The sequence below is a fragment of the Acartia tonsa genome, chromosome 6 (assembly GCF_053477335.1).
Source record: "Acartia tonsa isolate MP-2025a chromosome 6, ASM5347733v1, whole genome shotgun sequence".
Classification (NCBI taxonomy): domain Eukaryota; kingdom Metazoa; phylum Arthropoda; class Copepoda; order Calanoida; family Acartiidae; genus Acartia; species Acartia tonsa.
In genome coordinates, this window is record NC_137265.1 from 41,444,522 (window position 1) to 41,463,975 (window position 19,454).

Consider the following 19,454-nt stretch of genomic DNA (forward strand, 5'->3'; position numbering starts at 1 on the left):
CCCCTGGACACGCACCGGATGGGCCGGGTCTAGCTGCTGGAGCTTCCAGCAATTGGCCGCTACTTCTTCTGCTGCTGCGCTTCTCATTCGAGTTTCCAGGGTAAATCCGATGTAACCCGCGTGTATCTGGGCCTGGAGGGGGACATCCACGTCCCTGGCCGATACTCTGGGCAACGCTGCCGCGGCCGGGTCGGCTGCCATGAACAATGCTGGGTGGTTGGTGGCATGGGCCTCAAAGTCGCAGTTCACTATTGAGGTGGGGGTAGTCATATTGATGAAGAATTGGGCCTGATGGTCAACCAGGAACGCATCCATCACCAGGCTGGGCTGGAGGCTGCGGATCAGCCTCAAGGGGCAATCTCTCCCCAGGTGGTCCCACACATATGTGGCCTCTCCAGTGACACAGGACAGCTCGGACTGGGGACACTCTAGGGTCAGGTGGTCAGACTGGGACTCCACCCGTCCGTTCTCAACTACGTAGGTCTCTTCCTTGACCAGCAGCCGTCGCTCCTGGAGCACTAACTCATTTCGGTACAGCTGGCCTTCACAACCCACCCCCTCGGGGCTGTTGACCAATGCGCCTACCATATCGAGGGTAAAGAACAGGGGGTGGTTCAGCTGGAACGTCAATGGCTTGGTCTTGCCTGGCAGGGTGTAGACTCGGCTCCGGGCCAGGTCCCGGCACGTTTCTGGGTCAATCTTGGTTGGCCGCATGAAGGTGGGGACTGAGGTCACCTTCAGGTGGCCCCAGACTCCACACCTAAATGTCCACTGGGACACTGTGAGTTGACAGCTATATCCCGTGGTCTCCCGAATCTTGACTTGCTGCAGGACATGTACCTCATGGCCCAAGGGCACCTCCTGGTGTAGCGGCTCCTTGCTACACATCTGCTCCTTGTTGTAGGCGGTGACATGGGTGGGGTTGGCACAGTCCCACCCTACTAAGACATAGCTAGTTGTAGGCCACACAGCTGCTAGCAATAGGCCCCACAGAACCATCCACCAATGGGAGAATCTGCCAGACAGCCATCGTCCTCGCGCACGCATCTGGGGATCCTCAGCTCTGGCCACAACTGCTTCCTGGGGCTGGACACTGCTGGACTGCTCCTGGCTAGATATAAATTTCCATTGAGTGTTATCTTTGGACGCCCGGGGCGTCCCGATGCCCTCCCCAATGACAGACTGACAGGCGACTGGCGCCTGTCTGGGCGTCGGCTCCCCTAGCCCCAAGGTGTCCCTTCCCTCGTCCATGGCATGCCCAGTGGCATGGGGCTGGAGTGCGTGTGGCACAGGCTCGCCCTATATTACATCCCTCCCCTGCCCTAGGCACAGGCAAGTCCTGATAACCCCAAATCTCAATCTCCCCAGCCTCTGGTGCGGGAGGCACAGGCAAGGCTGGAGGGTTACAATATTTTGGATACAATGCATTTGTCAATTTTAACTTATCCTGGCTCAGTTGAGGGTGGTAGACAGCTGGACTCTCTCTGCTGGCAGGTGGCTCTGGATGATGGATAGCTGGACTCTCCCTGCTGGCTGGTGGCGCTGGCTGACTGGGGGTGACGGATGTCACCCCTCCCTCTGGGGCTGCAGGCTCGTTCCAGGGTCCAGGTATCCTGGTGGCGACGACGGTTGTCGCCCCAGGCACCAGTGTGGGGGCGCTGGATAGCACCCCCCAGTCTTCACAGGTGGCGGCGGCGGTTGCCGCCCCAGACATCAGCTTGGGGGTGCGGGATTGCACCTCTCGTCCTTCCCAGGTGGCGACGCCGGATGGCGCCCCATACATCGACTCCGATGCGCTGGCTAGCGCCTCTCGCCTCTCCCGCTCAGCGGCCGCCAGGGCCTCCCCGTACACTGTCTCGGTGACGCTGGGTAGCGCCCCTCCGCTCTTGCTGGGGGGACTCGGTCTGGCAGGCCCCATCATGTTGAGGCTGAATGGTTGAGGCCGCAGGACTTCTGGCTCCGCAATGTTGGTTGGCTGCACGAACTCCGGTCCCAAGTGGTTGAGGCTGAAGCCCAGGCCAACCCGGTTGGGTTCAGCCGCTCCTCCCAGCACGTTGATCCTGGCTGGGATAGTCCCAAACTGCGGCATTCCTTCTGATTGGCCCGCCGCGCTGGGGGCGGCTGCTTGCTGGAGTGTTGCTGGGGGCGCGCTCCCTTCCATGTTGGCTACCCGGCTGGGCTTCCCTGAGTGAGCGCCCTTGTCAGCTACACGTCTCCGGCCGGCTACCTGGTCCCAGTCAGCCTTGCACTCGGCTGCCGTATGGCCTGCGTAATGGCAACGTTCACATTTGGCAGGACGGTCACGGCGTGGCTGGGTGCGTCGCTCTTCTAGGCTGACCTCCATAGGCGTAGGACAATCTCTGATTCGGTGGCCCTTCCCATGGCAGCGGTAGCAGTGGCCTGGAATCTTGTCGTCAGGTGCAACCTTCCCCATCTGGTGGAGACCCGGAGCCAAGGCGCCAATCTCCATTGGCTCCGACTCATCGTACTGGGGCAACTGGACGCTGGCCGATCCCGTGAGCCCGTCGGTGGCGTCCACTAGGCACACACCCTCCTTCAGCTGCTTGGTGATCATGGTCACGGTGAACATGGCTCGCCTCGTGTACTCAGGTACCGAGGCGATCTCATGACCCATCATAACGCGTTTCACATTGGCGTTGCAAATGCCGCGATTTAGTTCATCTATCAATAACTCCAAATCTTCGTGGCTGTAGGCCTCCCGGTACAGCGCACACTTTGTGGATATGTAGGCTTGTATAGGCTCCGTCGAGTGTTGCCTGTAGTCTCTGAAGGCTTGCTTCAGGGTCTGAGACTCATAGGCTGGACGAAATAACATTTCACACTCGGCCTTGACTTGTTCGTATGTCAAGGCTTGGCCTGCCTCTCCAAACAGATGAGAGGCCATCTCCGCCGCTTGCCCCGCCAGGAATAGTAAAAGGGCGTTGCGTCGGTTCAGTGTGTCATGGGGGGGTACACGGTAAGCCGCCCATGACATCTCCAGCCTCCGGATGTGGGAGTTCCAGGACTGCTTGGGCGGTCCTCGGTACTCCGGCAGGTTACTCAACATCAGCTTGCGGTACTCGGCTGGAGCCGGCTGGGGATCGTCCTGGAGCCATCCTTGGAGCTGGTCGCCTCCTTGCGCTTGTGGCTGCTCCATCGGGTCAAAGGTTCAGCGGCGGGACACTAAGTTTTAAGTCAATACTATAGGCGGTTTACACTTATGGCTTCTATCCTAGCAGCCAATACCGTTTATCACTTGGTTGGTAGTTTGAACTACAAAGATCAAAAATAGGTGTACACTAGGATACTTGTCACTAGCTTCTAAGCTTTAAGGTAGGCTGGTAGGTGTAGATAGTTGTTGAGGGTCTGAACTGCTGTCAGGAACTGATTTGGTTTTCCTTATCACACTGTAGATAGGAGGGAGGAGCTTGCAAGTCCTTTTTTTCTAAAAATATCTCTGTTGTATGCTGTAGAGTAGCTCCTCTCCTGTGTGTGTGTGTGTGCGTGAAATCTCCTTTCCTTGCAACGCGCCTACGCGCCGTCAGATTGCGCACACAGGTAAAACGTGCATCTATCCCTCAATCTGCTCTCTCATTGGTCCGCTTTATCTCCTTTGTCCGTTGAATTTTTCGTTGCGTCCCAAGCTCCGCTGCGCAACCCGTGAATTGCGCTCCATTCTCCCGGTCGCTATCTCCGCACGGTGGACGGACTTATCCAAGTGTGGGGAGAAGGGGGAGTGCGTGAGGGGACGGGGTAAAGCCGTCCTTCCCCCTATGGGGAGGGGGGTGCTGCAGGTTTGAGGTGACTGGGTGGTGAGGTAATTGTGCTTCTTCCTTAATCCTTGGCTTATTCTTATGTCACCTCAATTGTATTTGCTTCAATTTATGGTGGGCCCCTCCCCTTCCGTTGGGATAAGGGGGTGTATTTGTCGTGCTGTAGGTTTGGGGTCAGATTGTTTACCAATGCATTGTTATCTTACATCTAGGTTCTATTTTTGGCTTTATCACAATACACAACAAATTTGTTTACCAAGCCCTGCCCATAAATCTATTGTTCAGCTTTCACACCAGGGTGGTAATCCATAAAATCTGATATAATATCTGTTTTTCTCAATGGGTGGCTGCGCTGTAGCCTCTCAGGATACTTGGAGTTGACGTAGTTTTTCTTCTGCTTGGTACACTACACTCGTATTTTCGCTCACAGCTCGCAGCTATTTGGCTTGTTTCAGCCAGTCGGCGGCAGGGAATGTCCCGTCCTGCAGCGCCGTGGATTCGAATCCGGTTGGTGGCGGCAGGGAATGTCCCGTCCTGCAGCGCCGTGGGTTCGGATCCTGCTATCTTTTGCAGTAAATGTTGGCCTATTTTCAGCCGTTTGCAATTATTTGGCCTGTATCAGCCCGTCCGCAGGCCTGTTTCAGCCCTTGAGCGCTCAATCCTCCGTTAGATTTCGGCGCTCTTCGCGGTTCTCCGTCAAGTTTCGCTGCTCTCCGCAGTCTCTCGTCCGATTTCGCTACTCTCCGCAGCTCGGGTTCCGCCACACTTAGTGGTCTTTCGCTTCCACAACTGCCGGATACAGAGTTAGACCTTGCTATCCAGGGTGGGTAATTCAGGTTGCTTGTGTCAGTTTTGCCAGTTTCACTGCTGGGAGTACCTTAGCCTCAGCTGCGCGTCTGCTCTACACTTGTGGTTTGCCGTAATCTCACACAGCTGTCACCAAAAGTTGTGGTATCCGCCTAGGTTAAATGGCAGACACCCGAGTTCAAACGACTACGGCAGTGCGAACAGACGTGGACACATATATTATAGAGAAGCTACGCTTCTCTAGCAATCACTAAATAATAAACAGAGTCTATTCAGATGTTCCTTTATTCAGGGTCTAAGGTTTACTACAGTTATATACAACAAACAATAAATACACAGATTGGAATAAGTAATCATAAAGCAGAATCAATATAAATACATATACAATAATCAGATGGGGCAATAATGATCCCCCATCCCTGGAAAGGGTGGGGGAACCAAACAATACAGCTTAACCATAATAAGGCTTGTCAAAATCTATCATTAATTTCAAAGCATAGGGAGGGGTCGGCTGACCCCTTCCCCAGTACTCGGGGGAGGGCCCTCGGCCCTTCTCCGAACCAAGGTCAGGGTTGCCATAGAACATGGCTCACGGCTGCCGAATACCACAACAGTTATTACAAACAGCCAAATTTAATGCAAGCATAATGACCAACTGTTGAAAAAGGAGATTTTGTAGAATATTATCCGTTTTTGTTTTTTAAAATTAGAATGGAGAATATTGTCCTTGTATGTATAAACAAAGTTAAGTGAGTGACGTGGTTTCTTCATAACTAGCGGCTACGCCCCTAGAAACCTCTAGGGGCACTGGTAGGAGGGGGATAAGTCGACCTCATCCAATTTTAAATTTGAGTTTCAAAAGAGTTTTAAAAAAATATTTTTTGTGGGGAGGGTAGTGAAGACACCCTCTCCAAAAATAGTTTAAAACCTTCCCAGGACCTAATATAAGAAGCTTCGGTGTAAAGGAGAACAATATCGGTTCAGGGGTGAGCGAGATCCTTCGAGACATACAAAAACGCTTACTACTTTATATAATAGGATAGAAAATCTCTTAACTTGGAAAGGTTACGAGATTTTTATTTATTTATCTAAAATAACAGGATGGATTTATTATTACTTGGATCTTACACCAGAATATCGCTAAATAATTATTCCTTCCCCAATGAAATGACCTATAAATTATTACCATTTAGTAAAAATTTCATAAAACCATAACTTGAAGCTAAGATAACAAAAAGACTACAAACATTTCAATTCTTTTGATTGGTAAAACTTTTGTCTTGCTATTGAAATAGATTTTTTTTTATCTTAGACTTAAAGGGTTTGTTTTCTCGCCAAAATATAATAATCTAAAATTTCAAAAGATGTTTAGGGTAAGATAATAGATGTCTCTTTGTAAAATTAAAAATAAACTGAAACTACTTCTTTTCTCAATATTATAACAATTAAATACAAAGACAAACTTTACTTGGCTTCTATCCAAACAAAAAAGTTTTTTTGTATCAAAAGAATTATAATTTGGCACCAAGGAAGACTAATTCTGAAAACCACTTGTACATGTTAGTTATCATTTTTATTATTAAGTATAAGGGCGTAGCTATTCTACAATAACGATTATTTCAGGGTAAATAATTAATAATTGAATGCCCAATTAATCACTTTAACAATACTCATAATGTGAATTTGAGTCTTGTATATGTTATAATGCAAGATTAAGGTAAATTCAAAACAATTACAAAATTTTACATTTTAGTGACAGATGAAAAGATCCCAAATTGAAAATACTATAGGGAAGTAGCCCACCACTAAATGATTCAATTCATGCAGGTTTTTAAAGAATTACATATCAATTACATGATTTTAACATTCTAAAGTCAGGTCAAACATCCTAGTATAACTAAACAAACACCTTGGGTATTAGATTAAGAATTAATCAAGATACAACCAACTCTTTGATTGCACGATCTTTGCCTTTGGTAAGGAACCATTCTTAACGTCTTTCGTTATGACGCAGTGCGAAGCCGAGGTTCGTACCTATCAGCTGTACTTTACTATTACAGGAATAGTTTAAAATCGATAGGACAATTCTAACAAGTCTAAATTAACTAGGTACATTTAAGCTAACAGTTGCGGACTTACCGTCCCCAATTATAGAAAAACTTTGCTTTTATTTTAAACATTATATGTTATAACCTAGTTTCAATTTTCTTTTTCACAGCACGATGACTTTTTGTGATAGTCTAATAAACCTCTTGTATGTAAAATTAAAATTTGATCACAATAAAAAGCTACCTAGCGTGACAGGACTCGAACCTGCAATCCCCAGATCCGAAGTCTGGTGCCTTATCCATTAGGCCACACGCCCTTGCTTACATGAAACGTTTTATTTCAGTATTTATTTAAGTAGATCTTGTGACAAATTTAGTCGCAAGAAGATTTAACAACATCACTAAACCTTATAATACATAATTTTTTTGTCCATCAAGAGTAAATTGACGACAAAACTTAGTTTTTCTCCGAAGCTAATCAAGATATGAGCCTGATTTTTCTTGTGTATATTCCCCTAACTATATAACCATTTCATGACTGTTGTCAGCCCTTTTTATGCCTTTTAGCGGTCAGTCAATCACTCAAATCCTAATATACTATTTTGGATGTTATGTATTTTTATTTTACTTTACATAATTTTACTCCTTTTTTCCTCTATACCTTAAGAAGGGGAGGGGGTGGAGAAGGCATTGAACCCCCCCCCCCTCTATGATCTCAGCTTCTATTTGAGCTAGGAGGCTTGTACTGCATGTTACCGGTTTCATATAGAGTTTCTGACCACAAGGGTCAGTCAAGTTTCGCTTCCTTCACCCTTTTATTTAAAAAGCAGTGTTTTAGGTCTTTTTAAAAGTGGAGCTTTTCTATGATTAGGGTCGGTCTGTCCATCCGGGTATCTTTTTTTTGTTAATTAAAACTTGTTAGAATTGACCTATTGATCTCAAACTTTGCATGGTGATTCCTGTAGTAGCAACTATATAAACGTTACAACAATGTCCGTACGTCCATTTTAAACATGTTAATTTTTAACTTTTTAAACAGATTTTTATATGATAAAATTATCAGATTGATCTAATTTTTGGAATATTGATTCCTAGGACAACAAAAAATAATGCTGTAAGCGAATCATCTCTATAAACAAGTCCTAAAAATGTAAGTGTGTCCTTAAACATTATCCTTTATTTATGCATATTATGATTACTCTACAAGTGTTTATGTTTGCTTTTATGGATGTTATCATCCTTGTTTACTTAAGAATGAAATTATTTTTTAAGCTAGAAGAACAAGTTTTGCAGAAAAAGTTTAGCTTTATGTAAATTTTATATTATAAATCTCAAAATTTAAATTTTGACGACGGCAGCTGGCTGCCGCCGGGAAACAACAGTAGCAGATTTTCACCATTTTAAGATTTCTGGAGGATCATACATGGATACTAAAATTGACTCGAACACCTATTTTTCGCATGAGGATTTACTAATTTTTGATATTAAAGTATTTTTGTAACATCAAATGTTTTGTTTAAGAAATAAAAAAATATCTTTGATATTTATCTGAAAAACCAAGCCAGGTGTGCAGGCATCCTGTGTTCGTCAGGATTGAGATATTTAAAAACTACAACTATCAGTTATATGACATACCTACATCTAACAAGTCACTCAGCTTTAGCCCTCTACCTTTAACACACAGAAGATAAGATAGAAAAACAGATGGGGGGGGGGCATTGAACGTCAATTTTAACGGGTCCAGGAAGACCTCCCTTAAGATACCCCTAATGTGCGACACATACTCAAACAAACTTTCTGGAGATCACTGTTTTAGAGGACCCCAGGGCCGAACAAAGCACGAGCAAGCAAAATTGATTTTCAAGTCAGGATATTTTTAAAACTACATGGTAAAAAATAAAAATTCGTTCAAATTATGTCCTATAGATGTAGTTTAAACTATTGAACAGAAGAAAATATGCAGTTCACTAAATTCAAGTTTAAATGCACTTCGTGCAACTACCCCTATGTAAGTTTTTATCATTGTGAGACCATAATTTGACAAGACCATACAAGACTTATAGAGTAAGCTTCGCTACTTATTAAATAATAATATATGTATATCAAACTTTATACGATAATATTAAAACATTGACAAAATCACATTTATAAACACAGAATTTTTTTGAATGAATTAATCATAGGTATACATAAATAACTGTAATAATCTAAAGGTAAACTCGCTTTTTCTGATAGTGGAGCACATATTCCCCCAAATCCTGCCTTTATAAATACAAGAAACAATGAGGGGGGGGGGGGTATAAAATTGTCTTGTCTGTTAGGCAAGGATAAGCCATCAGACAAATTTTATTAAAGTAGGAAGTTTAATGTTCCACTAACAAAACAAGAGAATCTTCCTACCGAATTAAAAGGTTAATATAGAAAAAATCGGACAGTTTTAAAATAAAAATTTTTGATCTTAGCTCGTTTTCAAAAGATAAGTGATTTTCACAAAATAATGTCAGAAAATTTAACCTTTAAAAAAAACTATATCTATTTTAAAAATTACCTAGGATTTTTAAAAAATTGAACTATGAAGCACTGAAATGAAAATTCAATGTTTTTTTTATTTATCACATAATTACAATAAAAATACAAAATCAATCAATAAAATAAATCCCCGAAATAAAATTGGAAGGGGTTGTTCTATGAGTAGAAACTTCTTTAAAAGCTCACACTTATTGAAAGAAAACCTTTCATAGAACAACCCTTTAAATTTAAAACTTAAATTGAATAACAAATTAGGCGATTTTTCTTTTCTTTTTAGCAGATTTTTGTGCAAAAAAATGACATTTAAAACCAAACAGTATCATTTTAACATGACTAGTACTGACAATCATTTTACCTGGAATCAATAAAATAGTTAGTTAAACCTATCAAAACACAGGTTGATCTATCTTGGTCGATAAGTATACATAACATTTATATAATTCCACTTATCATTTCATATTTTATCAATAGTTGTTTATTTTATATTTCTTCTAAACTACATAGTTGAATTTATTCTTGTATTTTTAGCCAAAAAATAGCCAAAACCCAAGAATAAATATCTAGTGAACAGATATATAGAATTATAATAATCAAAAGGGGATGGTAGATATAAAATCCTATCCTACTTAAGCTTGGTATTTAGTATAGTAGAAAAATGAAAAAGCTGATATTGATTTCTGCAAATAGAAAGAATCAATGCTTTTAAAAATCATAATCATGAATTAATTTTAAAGAGACAAAAATAAAACTATATTTTGGTTAGGCACCAGAAAAAATTATTTTTCCAGGATGGCTTCGAAGCCGATTAATATCCGCTGGATTAGAATCGGTTCTCAGCCATACTAAAAATCATATATAGCATCATATTACAGACATTTAAACATTTTTCAAAGAATATTAAGATACAAATTATAAAATTAAAGCCAGTTTTGTTAGCCAAGGCCTTCGGTCCTAACAAAACTGATTTTGATTTTTAATTTTTTATTTTGATATCCACAGAAAGTTGTCTATAATACGATGCGATTTATAACTTTAATAGTACAGAACAATGATTTTACATTAATTTAATATTTTTTGGTACATTAATCTTATCCATTTATATACTAGAAATGAAATACTTTTTAAATATTATATTTTTTAACATATTATAATAGGAAAAATTTTATGTCATAAAAGGAATGAATTGAATATATGGAATAAATCATAAAAAAGAGATTCAACTAAAATTTTTAAAATCAATTTGGTACACTTTAAAAATAATCTAAATAAAAAGGTTACAATTTTTGTAGATTTTTCTTCGGTTGTTCAATTAAGGGAAACTCTTTGTAGGTTGTAAATGCTGACTTTTTGTTATGATTACAGTGTGTTCAATTTTTACAATTAATATGTATGTGTATTTCTTACAGTGTAGCAGTTTCTATTATGTAAGAGAGTAGCAGCGGTTACCAGTCCAACAGCTGTTCTTAACAGCATCCGCCTGAAGAGCTGCTGTTCTGGCCGCCTGCAGGTGTGCTGCCAGCGGCTCCGGCCTGCTGGGGCCCGATCTTGATACCGTTGGCCTCATTGTTAATATCAAACACACCCTCCTGGATTTTGTCATAAATTTCCCTGAAAAAAATTGAAATGAATTAAATTGAGACATTATGCAATTATAACAGCCAATATAACCGTTAATTTAAAACTACTTTTTGACCAAATATTATAATTTTTTTTTAATGAATAGGTGCAAATTAATTTTTTTTTTTTTAATTTGTTGACATGCTTTTGAAAGATGAACCAGTAATGAACTCATTCTTATTACACATAAAAGTTTTTAGTCAATTATGTAGGTATAATCTATAGGTAACTAAATTTTTACAGAGAATACAGAGAAATAAAACCCTACACATAAAAGAATCTTTTTGATTAAATAGCAGATAAGTTTGAAGCACTAGATTTCTGCCGATTCCTTATCCCTTTCTGGCTTACGTACCTAGCAGTGTTGATGAATGCCTCCTCGACATTGGCGGCTGTCTTGGCGGAAGTCTCCATGAAGATGAGTCCGTGCTCGCGGGCAAAGGCTTCGCCCTCCTCACGTTTCACATCCCGTCTTGCCTCGAGGTCACTAAAAGTAAAAACAATGGATAATTTAATTCGAGGTATCTGGCAATAATGGTATCTATTTATCATAAACTCTCAACTCTGGTAAGTTTACTCTAAGATAATATACAGTGATAAGGTTTTTTTGTCTAAAGCTGTTTAGAAATTCTTCTTTTTAGGTAAGCTTTAAAAAAATCTTTGGAGTTGTTTTAAACACTTACTACTTACACTACCCAGAGGCTATGGGCGAAGCAACCACTTTTTAAATGCAGTTTATATAACCAAAACAAAGGAAATCTACCTTTTTTTTTTACAGAACTTGAATTTTGCTTGGCAGGAGTTTTAATTTAGTTTATGTAGTCTTTAAAGTAACTGCGGCGAGCCAAACGGAAACCACCGCAATTTTTAAAAAGTTTATCTAATATCTATTAACGATGTATGAGGGCATTTCTTCACAATTCCACATTGTAAAAACAATTAGGTACCATACAAAGTCACAATGATGAAATCATTTGTAGTGCACATTGGGGCAAATCAACCAAAAAGGGGATTTAATTATTTAGTACCCTTAAAATTCATCTCACAAAAATTTCTTTTTATACTTTTTTGTAGGTAATTTAACAACAAACAAATTTGCTTTTATGTTTTTTTCTGTCATTTGAAAGAAACATGGAGATAAAGGTCATTTTATGAAGGTAGATAGAAAATTACCAGATTAACCCCTCCCGAAAATAGCCCCCCCTTACCCTATCCATCTATCTATCCATCAATCTATCCATCAATCTATCCATATATCTATCCATCTATCTATCCATCTATCTATCCATCTATCTATCCATCTATCTATCCATCTATCTATCCATCTATCTATCCATCTATCTATCCATCTATCTATCCATCTATCTATCCATCTATCTATCCATCTATCTATCCATCTATCTATCCATCTATCTATCCATCTATCTATCCATCTATCTATCCATCTATCTATCCATCTATCTATCCATCTATCTATCCATCTATCTATCCATCTATCTATCCATCTATCTTTCCATCTATCTATCCATCTATCTATCCATCTATCTATCCATCTATCTATCCATCTATGTAATTGTAGTCCGATTTTAGTGTTCAAAGTGTCAAATTTGGGGTCATGGAATTCATTTCAGTAGGAGGGGAGGGGATGGTGTAAATGGGGGTGGATGGGGAACCTTATTTTAGCAAGCTACAAGTTTCACTTTATTTTTATGTTTAATAAATCCATTATAAATGTGGGCATGATTAACATAAATTTTTATAAACTAATATCTATATTTATAATGATATTATGATTCTTGTTTACTGTTCATATGAATACTAGCGGCTTCGCCCCTAGCCTCTAGGGGATTTGCCCCAAGAGGTAATTAAACAAGGATGACAACATCCATGAAAGAAACGAAGCTCTGAAATGGAAGTACAAACAAACATTTACACTTGTGAAGTGTCAGAACTGAATATTAATGCATGTCTATACAAAATTGTAATTAAAACTGATTAAAGACATGTTACTGTTTAAGGACATACTGACGTTTTTAGGACTTGATTATAGAGATGCATCGCTTATAACATTACACCTTATTGAAATAGGAATCAGAATTCAAAAAATCAGATGAATAGGATATTTTTAACATTCAAAACCATTATTTGTTGTCAAAAAAGTAAAAATCAGCTTGTTATAAATGGATGTATGGACTTTCTGGTAACGATTATAGAGTTGCTGTGCTTTCTAAGTCGTACCTAACTGTTGTAGAAATCAGCATGAAAAGTTTGAGATCGATAGGACAGTTCTAGCCTGTTTAAGTTAAGTAAAAGAGCTATCTGTACCAGACGTACGGACGGACCGACCCTAATTATAGAAATATGTGAAAATTGAGGAGGATTTTTATTTTTGAAAAAGAGCTTTAAACAACCACAGGACCAGTAGATATATTCCCTGAAGAGTAGAATTCAGTTTAGTGGTTAGCGAGATCTTAAGAGATGGGCGGACAGACAAACAGACATCAAGCTACTTTGTATTATATATTAACACCTAGGGATCTAAGGAACAAAACAATAACCGATTAATATGTACATCCCTAATATTGATACATATTTAATAAACTATATTACAAAATTATTTGTCTGTAGATGACAATTAGTGGTTGAAAAGTTTTGACACTTATCTTAATGAACCAACCAATAAAAAATCAATTAAATTTCCTGAAGTTCTTATGCTAACGAATATAAAAACGTTATTATAAAACTTGGAAGGTTGGGGACTAGTGTAATTAACAGTCCCCTCCCTTTCTAAATAAAACTGCTGACATTAAACATGAATAACATGTAACTACATAATTTAAAAACAAAGCATTACCAATAGACAGACAGATAGACTACTTGCTAATTCCAATTTAGAATGATTATAAGAACCTCACATTATTTGCATATTAACTTTACCTTTCTGGGTAGGGGACATTGGGCTGTTTATAACACTAGTCCCCAAAGTTTTACAGTTGTGTGTTCAAACGTTTTAACTACTAACTTTAATCTACACAAGGGGTAATTTTGTTTATTATCATTGGGGATGTACAACAATTTATTGACCTTTGTATTATCCCTTTAGATCCCTGATATTTGTAATAATCTATAGAAACGATTATTTAGTTACATTAAAACATCAAACATAAAGAAGTTTAGATTCAGGTTTAGCCACCCCCCCCCCTCTTCTTCCCATCATTGAGTGCAATAGAACTTGAAACTATTTATTATTAACTTTAATTCTAAGTCAGAATAAATATTTCCCAATATGTCTATGTTTTTGTGTCTTTTATTTATTATTTATTTGAATTATATCTTAAGTTTTGACTTTAAAAGTGCAATTAAACGCTTTTTCTTACAAACTTTTCGTGCACTTACGTTCAGAAAACGGACTAAAAACCCCTACGGGGGCGCGGGGGGGTAAGTGAAACCAGTACTGGCGATTAAAATATGTCTTTGGGTAATCAAATATCGTTTTTTTAGCCGGCGACACCCGGCGAAAACTTGTTTCCTTATACTGTCTACTTAAAAGTTGATTAAAAAACAAACAAAAAAAAACTAAAATCTTGACTTCAACTAGAATTATTTAGGTTTAATTTCTTCAATTTGTGTTTTTTTCTTTTACACTGTCAAAATATATGTAATGCATGACTCATCAAAAGTTATTTTGTCTAATTACGTTAATTCTAAGAGATTTTATAATACTTTTAAAATTGTTGGTGAAACACAAAAAGTATGCCTTTTTCTGTAAGAAAATTTTTGCATTTCTTGACTTCCATGCTTTAGAATGCTTACTTGAAAAGCGTATTTTTACGATTCCTTTGAAATCTGATGTAAATTGGGTATGATATTACTCATAGAATGTTTAAAACTTGATTTAGGGGTGGTGAATTGATGCCCCTTGTTGCCCCTATGTGTAGTGTTTTAAAAAACGTAGCACTTCCACCATCATCCCCATTTCAATAGAAACTTTTATAGGGGATTATTTTGTTAATAAATAAATAAACACTAGGTAGGTTTGTTTGGTAACTAGAATATTTTTTTAAAAGTTAGGTTAGTTGAACTCTAGGTACAGTTACACTCTGACAAGTTAAGGTAAAAAATTACACAGAATTTGGTAGATGGCTGAACCACTCTGTAAATACCTAGTTACCTTTTGTTTCCTATGAGCATAATGACCATATTACTGTTACTGTGTTGTCTCGCATCTTCCAACCAGGTTGTCAAGTGATTAAAGGTATCTCTAAAATAACATATTAACAAGATTAGTTTTCATAAAGACTTATGCCTTTTTAAAATCAAAGATACAAGTTGTTTCACTATCGTGTAATATACAACTCCATTTCTAGAATATTTACTGGAACAATAAGCAAAAAATGGACAAGACACACAAAATATCATAAAGAGGCATATACATCTTTATATAAAAGTAACAGGATATCCATTTATGTTTACCAAAGGATCTTGCTAATCACTGAACATGTATAATTCTCCTTTACAATGAAGCTTCTCATAGGTCCTGGGAAGGTTTATAACTATTTTAGGGGAGGGTACCATCAACAATGAAAATCCACAGAAAATTTACATTTAGAAAATATTTTAACCCTTTCAATTTGTTTTATTTTATCATTTAAAACTAAAATTGACTTCTCCCTGTTTAGAGGCCTCTAGGGGCGTAGCCGCTAGTATTAAATTAAATATAATAATAACCTTCTAGTGATATCATAAACTAGTAGGGCACCGGCTGCGCCTCTGTAGTAAGACCTAGTGATGGATCTGAAAGCTTCCTAGACAACGTAAAAACATTAAATATCCAGCTTGTTAAATTCAAAGAAAGTTATAAAAAAAACAACGTGATGATATAATTAATAATTCCTAACAAACAAAAGAAAAGTTTTAGGTACATATATTTAGCTAAGACCGTAAAAAATTTACAATGGTCGACTCTAAGTTTATCAAATTAAGACGCTAAATATTAATACAATGGCTCTAGAATAAGCGTGGATATCATGACAGGGGAAAATTTGTCAAAAACATTTATTCTTTAATCCATAATTGTAAAAATATGTACATGATTTAGAAAAAAAGGAGTATTGATATTGTATGTCTAAAAATAGTTTCTTTTTGAATTATAAGAATCGTTAAGATGATAATACCTAATGAAAATTCAATTCTAGAGTAAAATCCGATTTTATCTTAAGTTATTTTTATTGTGTTTATTATATTTTTTAGTTAAAATATATATTGTAATGTTTTTCCTGTCCGGCTGTGTCCCAAATCTGTAACTTGATTTGTTTTCCTTCGATGTTGATCATTCTAGCAAAATCATTTTTTTCATTTAAATTCTTGGATCTTTTTCAAAAGAACTTAATTTTGGTCCTGGACATTTTAAAGCATAGGTATTATAGTTTAAAAGTAACCGGAATTCTATCTCTGTGTACCTAAGGATCTCGATAATCGCTTGACCGATATGGTTTTTCTTGCAAATATATTTCGCAACATACAACTAGTGCAAATATACATAAGTTTTCCTTTTAATTGCTGTTCAAATCATAACGGTCTTCTTTATGGTAATGAACCTCTAAGGTTCTGGAAATGTTTTATCTTTTTAAGGGGATTGCCAAACCACTCTCCTTCCAAGAGGGATCGCCACTAGAAATGTAATTCCAACCACCTCCTCCCTCCCTTCCCTGCTTTTCTATAATATTTCTAGAAAGTCTAAAGATGAAAATGAAAATATTGATTTCCTAGCTCCAAACTCTACACCAATGGTAAGATCATGGACAGGCTGGAATCTTTTGTCTGTGAACTGAAGCAGCAAACATGATTTACCTACACCTAAAATATATATAAATATTACAATAAAAACTATTTTTGCGGTCATAGAATCTTAAATTATTGAAATCAAAACTTTCCATATTTAGACAAATTTTATCATAATCTTTTACAAATGATACTTAGAAAATTAATATATTGTCTAAAAGACAAAATAGAAATGAAGCTTAAGATCCTGCTGATGGTTTTAAGCTTATTTCTTGGAGGGTGAATACCAATAAAACAACCCTAAGGGCGAAGCCCACATGAAGAAAAAATTATTCAAAAGTTTTGATTGATTTTTGTTTGTTTAAACACTATAACATTGTCTGCATGAGGCTAAAAGGGTTTTTATTTCAAGGAAGTTTCAAATATGATTCCTACCCTTCAAAATAGGAACTACTAAATACTAGGGGCGCATCCCTACAAGACAACAGATAAACTAATTACAGAGTAAAAGCCTCGCTACTAAAATCTATATTTGTATGCAAAAAATGTACATACCTGTATCCCCAATGATAATATATTTGAATAGGTAAGCGTAAGACATTTTTATATCTATAATTAAAAAAGAATTAAGGTTTTAACATATATTTTTAAATCATTATTATTCATCTAGCTAACATACAAAAACAGTGATTATGTGAAATTAAAGACAATTTTGATTAGAGTTGCGTATTTATGAAAAATAAGAAACGTTTTTTGACCTCTTTAATAGTTCAGCTAATCTGCAGACTGGCATGTAGCTATCTGTCAACACTTTCTAGAGCTATACGTTTTACTTGTAATTTTTAACAATTAACAAATTAGTAGAATTATTACTCTAAATTGAAAAATAGTTACTAATTTTAAGCAAGCCATTCAATGAATGTGTTCCAGATAAAGATCTTTTATTGAGAATACCTGCTGAAATTATGAATTTTAATAAATGGGCTATTTTCCATGCAATAAAATTTTAAAAATTAAGTATATATAACCTTACTATTATTATTACATACTTCCTGTTTAGAATAATTATTTTTATTGCTGCGCTACTTTTCAATATATTTCCATTAATGAAAAAAATAAATAAAATATCGATTAAATTACGTTTTAAATCTTAGACAAAGGTTACTTTTCGATGTTATATAAAAGGCTTTATGCCTTTAAAAAGAGGTTTTTATTGATAAAATCACTTATAAAATATGTTCAATACTGTGTTTTATATATAAAATAGACAGTTATTTAGCTATTAACTTTCTATGAATCATAAATTAATGAATATATGTGACTTAAAAATTATATATGTATTGTAAAAATTACTAACAGCTGTTTTTTGTATGTGTTAAAACGCAGAGAAGGTTGGTGGAAAAATACTACATAGACAAAAACTCCCACTGTAAATGGGGTAAAAAAGAAAACTTTAGACTAAACCTTGAATCATTTACATGATGTTAAAATATATGAATATGTAGTTACATCGTCCCTAGATTCTAGGACAGAGATGGAAAGGTCGGGAAATAGCCAAAAACCACCCCAGGGCTAAGAAATTTATTAGGCTTCCCTGAAAAGTACAGTAGCCATTCGAACTAGCAATTTTTGAGATCTTAAGCTTCAGGAAAATAAACTTTTCTACCTCATAGTATTGGATAAATGTTTAAGTAATACATTTATTTCCCAAAAATTATAGTTTTCTCAAAAAAACCAACATTAATTTTCATTTGGGGATAATATATGTAGGTAAAATTGTCTATCACGTAAAGGGAGGTTGACAGAGGAGAGGGGAATATAAACGTCACTTACAGCCCTATCCCTTTGTACCAATTACGCTTGAATAAGACACCCCACTCCTTCCATTTTGTTACCCCTTGGTGTTCCCCCTTTGTTTACCCTCGAAACAGCGTTGCCGTGTTACAGATTAAGAAAAATTAACTAATTAATTTTTTTTAATTTTTAAAATTATTTGGTTAAGATTATTATAAAATCGAAAAATTATAATTTTTGGTTTGAAATTTGGCAACTTTGAAATGAAATGTGATACGGGGCATTTCTTATCATAAAGGGTTTTTATTAATTTTTATAGATAATAGAAAAAGCTAATTTATATAGATAGATAAAATTGAAAGAAACTTGTATTTGTACATATTGCTACAATTTGGTACATCATTTCAATTTTAACAATAAAATATTTTAAATCTAAAAGACGACATTTTAACACACCTGAATTATAATTCCAATAAAAATCCGCAGACAAATAATACAAATTTTAGAATAAAAGTAAAAAATAATCAATGCTATACCCTCATACAATTTGCAATTTAATTTAGAAAATTGGACCATAAAAGGCAACTTCAAAACTTTAAGGGCAAATCTAATAACCTATTTGTTGATAAAAATTATTTTTGTTGAGGTCAAGATGAAGACTCTGCATCAAAGATGCTATTTCAGATAAACACAACAGATGAGATTTTTTGGTGATGATTCCCTACACCAATGAGTCTCCATTTCATAATTTACTTGGTCCGTCTGAAGGTCGCGGTAATGCTTCAGAAGACATAGATTTTGATAATTATTGTTTATTAAGGTTTCGTGATTTTATAAAAAGAATTAATGTTATCTTTCTCTTTCTTTTTTTTATGACAACTGAGCATATGCTCTGTTACTCACTTTGTTTGTTTGATCATTCATGGTTTCCTCTGTGCTTTGCTACTTATGGATGTCATCCTTGTTTTATAAATGAAAAACTATGATACATAGGAAATTTATAAGACTGACAACCCCGTGTAATAAGCAAGCCCTCGCCCCCCCAAAATTAAATCTTTTTTCTTAAATGACATCCAATAATGTAAAGTAGTAAGGTTTTTTGTCT

General features: G+C 37.1%; 1 protein-coding gene across 2 annotated transcripts; it reads right to left on the reverse strand.

Moving 5' to 3' along the window:
• Positions 1-8,724: 8,724 nt before the first annotated feature.
• On the reverse strand, positions 8,725-17,860 carry Rab2 (RAS oncogene family member Rab2). Of its 2 annotated transcripts, none has more exons than XM_080164896.1 (8): positions 17,111-17,860; positions 16,540-16,630; positions 16,048-16,108; positions 15,503-15,576; positions 14,946-15,035; positions 11,130-11,261; positions 10,216-10,765; positions 8,725-9,653 (listed from the first exon to the last, which is right to left on the reverse strand). In XM_080164896.1, exons 1-7 carry the CDS (start codon positions 17,154-17,156, stop codon positions 10,621-10,623), a joined length of 639 nt encoding a protein of 212 aa, XP_080021022.1. In that variant the 5' UTR covers positions 17,157-17,860; the 3' UTR covers positions 8,725-9,653; positions 10,216-10,620. The 2 variants fall into 2 exon arrangements, with proteins under 2 accessions (XP_080021022.1, XP_080021023.1); XM_080164897.1 differs by having other exon boundaries at positions 10,200-10,765.
• Between the last annotated feature and the right edge of the window lie 1,594 nt (positions 17,861-19,454).